Source organism: Olea europaea, chromosome 3 (assembly GCF_002742605.1).
Source record: "Olea europaea var. sylvestris chromosome 3, O_europaea_v1, whole genome shotgun sequence".
Taxonomy (NCBI): domain Eukaryota; kingdom Viridiplantae; phylum Streptophyta; class Magnoliopsida; order Lamiales; family Oleaceae; genus Olea; species Olea europaea.
Window position 1 is genome coordinate 23702526 of NC_036239.1, and position 8183 is coordinate 23710708.

The window sequence follows — 8183 nt, forward strand, 5'->3', positions numbered from 1 at the left end:
TTTGGGCTATCTGATTTGGGGATCCTCCAATTGGGCTTCATTCCTTGGGCTATTCGATTTGGGCTGAACTTTTTGTGTGTCAACAAATAGTTTGTCAAAGATAATGAGAAGCAAAGGGGGGTTTATGAAGTTAAAGAATCTGGTAAAGTTTGTCTGCATAATGATCTCAGTTTCATTCGTTATCGTTCAGATAATTTCAGTTGGAAAAATCTCCATGTCAAAAGGTGCAACTGCTTCACTAAGATGCAAATCAAACAAGAATTGCTGTGAATGATTGTTATAAACCAAAAAAAAAAAAAAAATAAAAAACTCCAAGACCAAATGGTCCAGGCATGGGTGGACCATGCGAAAGCATGGATTTCAACTGTTTTTGGCCGTTGCAAATTTGATATTGGTGACTTTTCACTTGATTTTTTGACACCATTTCGTACTTCTGGTCGATGACTATATATAGGAGAGCCATGTTTGAGGGAATGATGTTAGAAAAATATCTTGCAGTTCATACTTTGTTCTAGGAACAATTAAATTTCGGTTTATACCCATATCTTCGTGTTCTTCAAGTTTTGGAGAATTTCACTTTGTGCTTTGGTGAAATTCTTTTTAAGGTTTATTACAATCCTTCAAACTATTTGCCAAAATATCCTTAAACATCTCATAAAGACCGGAGAGGGGGTAAATAACGTTTGAGGACAGCGATCCCACGTTCGAGCCTTCACATTTGGCGTTACAATTTTATGGTTTTCTTCTTCTTGTTGCTGCAATTTTTTCTTGTGATTTCCTTTTTCTCTTCTCCATCATTCCATATTTCACAAGAAGAATTTCGTGGACGAAAAAAAAGCAAATTTGCAGATTAAAATGTTACTCGAAGATCTGGCATTCACTATATTTCTACGTTTGGAAGAAGCATTTGAACGTGATTAGAGATTGATTCCAACGTAGAGTTTGGCTGGTGAAAAGGAAAATGATACATATGTAATCCTGACTCGAATGGTCGGATTTTCAGCTGTGCAAAGAACGATTTATTCGGTCAATTTACATTATGGCAAGAGGTTGTTTATGATTCGATATTGGGATTTAATTTGTACATATCAAAGGACTTGGATGGAATGCTAGTGTTTAATAGAGTTGCATCGGAACATAGAGATTTGAAACTGGGGAATATATTAGCGCACTTTATGAATGGGGTAATTATGGATTCTCAGTTTGAGGAATCAGTGCAGCCTCATGATGATGATGATGAAGAAAATTGATTAAATTCATTATACTTGTTTGTACCAAATTACTGCTTCTATGTATCCTCTGTTTTTGACTATGTTAAACAGATCGACAATATATTAATTTACTTTCTTTAACAACATCCATGTCGATCAAACAACTCGGGTTACTTCATCATGCACGCAGAGCACGAATGTAAATTCCACAGATCCTGTCCAAGCAAAGATCGACACTCATAAAGAGAAGCCTGCAAAAGACAAGAAGACTCTGGCAACTGCAATATGCTGAGAAGTGAATCAAGTCCAAGGCTTCTGCTGACCAGTTTCTTAGTTTAGGACTTCATCTTAACATAGATTGACAGGGTCCAAAAGCAGTATCCATGCAATATTTAAGCATAAATGACATAAATAGAATTAAATTGAAGCCCTTCCCTATATCCAGGACCAGATGTAACTCTTGTTAAAGTTCCAATCCAATTCAGACAAACACAAATTCCTATCCAACTACACGGGGAAGAAAAAGTGATATGTTCTCTATTAATAAATTTTCCCATTTTGGTAACTGACTGTTTAAGAAGTTTACATGGTATCAAAGGCATACACTATTGAGAAAATTTAAACTCAGCCTGAACAATGAGAGTGCCTTCATTTGTAACATTCACAAAATGTAGTCTGGATTCCGATGTCAAATTCTGCCACCACATTGAATTCCATGAAAAAGCAAACTCTCAATGGGACATTTCCATGCTTAGCTTCCAGCAGCAGTTGACACAGCAACTGGCTTTGCGTCCTCTGCCTTTTCGTGTTCTTTGTTAAGCATCTGAAATAATGTTTCCAAAATATCAAGATGCGAGTATTGTATATAAATTTATGCAACCAATCTTGGCAGGGACAACTAATTACAATGTACAAAATAGCATGCACAATGTGCACTCTTTGCTTTGATTAATCATATAATGTGTAATTGGATTGATTATGAGATAACAGTTCCTCAACAAAGGATCTGGTGCTTGGATAATAAAATGTATATGACCTTGAGGAGGAGGCTGCCAGGTTTTTGTGGTCACAAGGCACCCAAGCAAATTAATCACTTTCATTTTCATTATTTTTCAGTTCATCCACACATTTACGATTGATCCAACCCCACAATCCTCTTCAGGTGCCATTTTAACATCAGTTCTCTTTGCCTAGAACCAACGGTATTCCTTCGATGACAATAAACCAATAACTGGTGTTTAATTGTTAATTTGGTAGAGGCCACCATTTCCATAGAGGTTGATAAGAAAGACTGCTGCGTCTCCAGTATTAAAATCAAGATTCTACAGCGTCTGTAGTTGTTTTAACATGTTGTACAACCAAAAAATTGAAAAGGCTATGAGCAAAATCCAAGGACATCTCACCTTGTTGTTGATCAAGTTATGGAGAGCAATCACACTGCGGATAAGGGATGAAAGATATATGACCAACATCATATCATTGGTCTTCACTGTAAAAAGAAGCACATCAGTAAATCCCATAAAAGACAGCCTCAGAATCCTGAGATACACAATGCCCTTATCAAGAGGAAAATAAAGCAAATAATAATTGAAGGCCAGCTACTTTACCTGCAAAAGATTTAATTAGTTCAGAGACGTTGAGATTTGGGAGTAGATTGAACACATCCTGTGGAAGCGGGACACATTTCAAGATAAGACAGGAAATCATCTGTAATTGTGGAAGTGCATGCATAGAGCACACCAACAATAAGAAATAATAGAAAAGAATGAAGCCGTAGATTTTTAACAAAAATGCATAAGTCACTACTATAAAGCCTCATCGGACTCCAGGAAAGAGGTTTCAGATGTTCAGTTTTACTTCCCCATACTTCTGCTGTTGTTGAACGTCACATTAATAACAAATTCATAGTCAAGAGCTACCAAGTTGCCATAGGATGAAAATTCCCAATCTGAAGGCCCTTTTTAAGTCACATAACAAGATGGTCAATCCAGGCTCAAGTATGAAGCTTACAACTACATATCCACCTCAGGCAATCATTCAACTTATATCCTACTGTATGTTAACTTATTATGCAACATTAGCCAAAATATCAAGAATTATGTATAGATAGATAACCAAAAAACCACCAACAGAAATCATTTTGGAATATTTAACATAAATATTAACTCATGTGCTAATCAATAATTTCCCACGCTTGGAGTTCTAAAGGTAGCAAGGCCATCGATGAAGTGTTTCATAAATAGAAATTGTAATGCAACACAACATGTTACCTGTAGATGGTATAGAATCTCATGGTTTAACGGAAGTTTCCCTTCAACAACAAGGTCAAGATAACCGCGTATTTCTTTCAATCGTGCATCCAATCCCTTCAAAGCTGTAAGTTTTCCACTCACCTGGACAGGACAGAGCTCCAAGTTTCTTATTCTTATTCATTTATACATCAACATGTAAATTAGAGGAAAGAAAAAGAATTCAATCGAGTACTATTTATGAAATATCCTGAGAATCTTGATTACACTAGAAGGAGAGAGGTGGAAAAGAAACCTCTGTTGCTAGTGTACTGATTGTTGTATCCTTCACATCCCGCAACAAGTGTTCAACTCCTATCATAGGAAGTATGAGTAGGAATAGCAGAAAGATTCAAAGAGAAGAGAGAAGGAAAACTAAAAAATGATAATATTAATACAAGTGAAATGCCAGCAGTTGGCAAGTAGGCATCTTCGTTGGATTAAATATATGAAACAGCAGATTTACATGAGAGATGCACATCTGGAATGTGGTGTGCATACCTATTTCTTCAACTTCGTGAGCAGCAATTTCTGAAGGAATGTGAACAAATACCTTCTGGCTTTTCTGAGTTGCATTCTGCAAGTGTATCCAACCATTAGACCAGAATTTTGCACATTTATACCCTGTTTCTACTTTCCACCAAATGTCTAGCTTTGCAATTTTGCAATCTTTCTATTTATATCCTCTTAAAAAATTTTGTGGTTTTAGTTGAGCAAGCAAATATCTAGACAAGTAAAACAATTACCAAAATAAATAAATAAATAAATAAATAGATAAATAAAAAAAATTGAGGTTTTAGTTGATCGAGCAAATATCCAGCCCAGTAGAACAAATACATAACAAACTTTTGTTGTACCTCTTTAACCTCCTCCACAGCATAATAGGCTTTAGTAGGTATTCCAAGCTCTTTTGGCTGGACATCTATAATCACCAAGACAGGAGTGGGGACATAGCTGCGATAACATAAACAGAAGTTGATAATTGAAAGGAAATGAAGGGGTTGTTTGATCAAGCTTTAAATAAAAGTTGATGAAATATGTGGTTTAAAAAGTTGATAAAAGTGTAGTTAAAATTTAATTAAAAACTTTGACCTCAAATTGATAGCAACTTTTTAAGTTTTCCTAAATAAGCACAACATCTAAAGACTGTATAATATGCTCAAAAAATTGTTAATGAGATGGGCAAATCGTAAGAACATAAGGATATCTTTAGCTCAGCTGAGAGCAGAGTAGGTGAAGGATGAAGGGTTTCTTAGACATTTTTGAGAACATGAACAAAGTCCAGAGGTTGGGAGAAAAGCCAAGGAAAAAGGATGTCAAAGATCATAGACAGCCAATGAAATGAATAAGCAGGGCATCTAAAACCATGTTGAAATAAAACAATTTTTTATGTTAATCCTACCATTTTTTTGGAAAGCTTTTAATCCTAACATTTCATACAAAACTTCGTTAAGATCAATAGGAATATTAAAAATCTCAACAGGAACTTGGTCAATATTGGGAAGAAGTAAAAAAGATGAATAAAAGGATTCCAATGTTATTTAAAAAAAAAAAAAAAAAGGGCATTCTGCAGATACTTTTAAAAGAGTTATAAGAATATATTCTTAAATTTCTTTAGAAGCAATCCCATAGATTTGGATTCCAGTATTTTGCAAGAACTACACAGAGGTTTCTTATAGCATTTGATGCAACAAACGTAGGATTTCCATAGCACTTATAAATGCTTTCAGGTTGCAAAGAGATGATCTTAAACATTGAAGACCGTAAAAGTAACATATGAAAATTGGAAAAGAAACTCATAATTCTTTTCAATCAACGTCTTTCATCCACCAAAAGCAGTTTTTCATAAAAATTAAATAAGCTTCCAGACTATATCTTAATAACAAGACAAGCCATTCAATACAGTGTATCCTTCTCTAGCTTGTAGATACGACACATAAGAAGTTTTCACGTCACCATGTTTTCATAGTAGATACGACGCACAAGTCAAAATGTAGATTAGAGGAAAATAGATTCCTTGAACACCAATACAATGGGGAAACATTAGTAACCTTCCATAAGCTTTCATCTTTTGACCCCAACTCCTACCAAATGCAGTAATCTTCATTTGCAAATACATGAATAATTCCAAATGAGTGGAACTTTTTTCTACAAAAAGACATTTTCACCACATATTTATAACATGTCTGCTTTTGCTGCTGTATCAGTAGTCTAAACAACAAACTCAGCAATTACCCAACACAAGAATCAAAAGTTGTCTAGTGTCTACCAATGAAAGGAAAAGGTTAAATTTCTGCTGTATAAGGACAGAAGATCTTACTCATTGAAAAGTGCATGGATATTTAGATCGTTCTCCCGCAGTTTTGGACCAGAGCTGTACCAACCAATAACGTGCTCCTTGGCTGATAAAATTTTGGAGTCAATCAAATTGTGCCATAAACTCCAGCAAATATTTAAACAGAAGCTGCAATAATTTAGAATCACATACCATTTATTCTTCTGAACATGGAAAACATTGATTCATGGTAGTTGTGGTCAAGAAACCAGATGCTTGTGTCTTTGTCATCTTCTTCAAAAGGCACTACACATATCGCCCAAATATAAAAAGCAAAGTCACAGCATTTGCAACACATGAAGTACAAATGAGCTTTCTAAACTCAGAAGATATGCCATGGCAAAAATGGGATATAGTCCTGCTTCTCAAAAACATATTGCATCCGCAACACCGAGCCTATTCTCCTTAATTTAAAAACAGCAGTCACACAGTATTGTAAAGGACTTCTCCAAGCATGCTTTTTTTTTTTTTTCTTTTAACAATTTCAAAACATGTAGTGCATTCAAATGCAATGCCCACTAGCAAGTTTTGGCTTTCCTGTCATTTTCATTAGTGAAAGAACAAATTTATAGTAAGAATGATAGTTATCACAAAGTTCGGGCAAAAATACACTTTAGATTCAGGGTATTCAATCATAACTATTGCCTGTTTGGTACTGCTAAAAAATCTTATTAAAAAGTAAGTCAAAATCAACAATTTATTTTAATTACACATTTCATAGGACCTACAACTTTTCAATCACACATTCCATCAACTTTTTTTTATAAAAATCTAATTTTAATCTATTTGACAGGGGCTATATATGCATTTCATTCACAAGAAGGCACTGATGGGATGTGTTCCTTGATTTACTAATCAACAGAAGCTCTTGAGAGCTATTACTAAAGATTCAAGCCAGAATTTCCTAATCACAAGTGGTACGATCCCAATGAAAGTGTCTCTTAGCTGGTTTACAAGCTTCAGAAAAAAGGAGGAAAATAACAATAGAGCTGGGCAGGGAGGAGATGCTAGTTATCAGGTCATAGAGAGGCCTGGCCAAAGATATGCATACAAAATATCTTTTCATTTATGCTTCTCAAAAAGGTTCTCACAACTGAAAATAAGTTTTGGAAAAACATTTGCAAAATAAATATGCTGTAATGGAAATAGACTTATAAAGGAAACTTCATAAGCAAATAATAGACCAAACGGGAAGAGAAAATGAAAAATGGCCAAATAACTTGTATCTCTTTGAAGGAGTGTCTGCATATTGAATAATCCCAAAATACCCTTCAACTTTGAAAACTTTTTAAAGTCTAAATCCATAGCAATATCGGTCAATCCTTGGCATCAAACCCACCATCCTAGAGAAGTAGAGCAGTAGAGCGTCAATCGGAGAGCATTATATCCTAAATGACTGTCCCAGAAGCACCAGAAAAGTTAGCAGTGACACCCTCGGCCTTTTGAGTAGTGTTATAATCTCGCGCCAAATTTTTAGTAGATTTTGATATAAGTAGATGAAATGCGTGATTAAAAAGTCGATAAAAGTCATGTGTCTCATGAGATGTGTGATTGAAAACGAGTTTGCACGAAAATTAGTTTCAAGAAATGTGGCAAAACAGGCCTATAGTAACGCCTACAGTAGCTTGACAAACCCATTAAAACATGGCCATTTTTTCACTTCATCCTTTAAAAGACTGGCTATTTTGAAAAATCGACCCTAATTCTACTCCAGTCCCTGTGTTGGCAAGCGAAGCCTTACATAAACTATAGAAGCATAAAGCTTTAAGAAAAGCAAACAATAAGAATTTAAATCCATCACTTGATCACTCCCAGTATGTTTCACATTTTTTATTTTAGTTACATTCATTTACAACCATTAAAATCTAAAATAATCCCTCATTTTCAAGTAACACCCCAAAAATTTCCATAATCAAATCCATATAGTTGTTCGTTAGACCTCAAATTCTAATTTTGCCACTTCCGAAGACATATATTTACTTTCCATTTAATTACCAACGAACTAATCCTCGCACCAAAAGATCAAAAATTCATACGCCAAAAAACCCTAAAAATGAGAAAGAAAAATGAATGTAATAGAATTAAAATTAATGGGGGCCAAACAAGGGCCAAAAGTCAAATATTTCACTTGAAACAATTCTAAAGTAACACCAAACTCCTAAACAATCTTAAACTAATTGAAATCCCTGCGCAATTCAAATTCTACACCAACAATATACATAAAAGTCCGAGAACAAGCTCAAAATCGACATATGACAGAAATTAACAGATCCGAAGACGGGGCGGCGAGAAATACTGACCAGCATAGCTGTTGGTGACGTCAACAGTGCCCTTAAAGGAAGTTCCGAG

General features: G+C 35.0%; 1 protein-coding gene across 1 annotated transcript; it reads right to left on the reverse strand.

Moving 5' to 3' along the window:
• Nucleotides 1–1602: 1602 nt before the first annotated feature.
• On the reverse strand, nucleotides 1603–8177 carry LOC111390816 (26S proteasome non-ATPase regulatory subunit 7 homolog A-like). The gene is made up of 10 exons (XM_023015936.1): nucleotides 8135–8177; nucleotides 5988–6080; nucleotides 5820–5901; nucleotides 4357–4453; nucleotides 4001–4076; nucleotides 3756–3814; nucleotides 3482–3604; nucleotides 2819–2876; nucleotides 2615–2700; nucleotides 1603–2034 (listed from the first exon to the last, which is right to left on the reverse strand). Exons 2-10 carry the CDS (start codon nucleotides 6013–6015, stop codon nucleotides 1963–1965), a joined length of 681 nt encoding a protein of 226 aa, XP_022871704.1. The 5' UTR covers nucleotides 6016–6080; nucleotides 8135–8177; the 3' UTR covers nucleotides 1603–1962.
• Nucleotides 8178–8183: the final 6 nt, after the last annotated feature.

What these genes read in the sequence shown, in the direction of transcription:
- LOC111390816 (XM_023015936.1), bottom strand. Translation starts at nt 6,015, where the DNA reads ATGTTTTCCATGTTCAGAAGAATAAATG. An exon ending in CATGTTCAGAAGAATAAATG is followed by an intron (nt 5,902 to 5,987) that starts GTATGTGATTCT and finishes AAATTTTATCAG; the next exon opens with CCAAGGAGCACGTTATTGGT. An exon ending in AGATTCTATACCATCTACAG is followed by an intron (nt 2,877 to 3,481) that starts GTAACATGTTGT and finishes CCGCTTCCACAG; the next exon opens with GATGTGTTCAATCTACTCCC.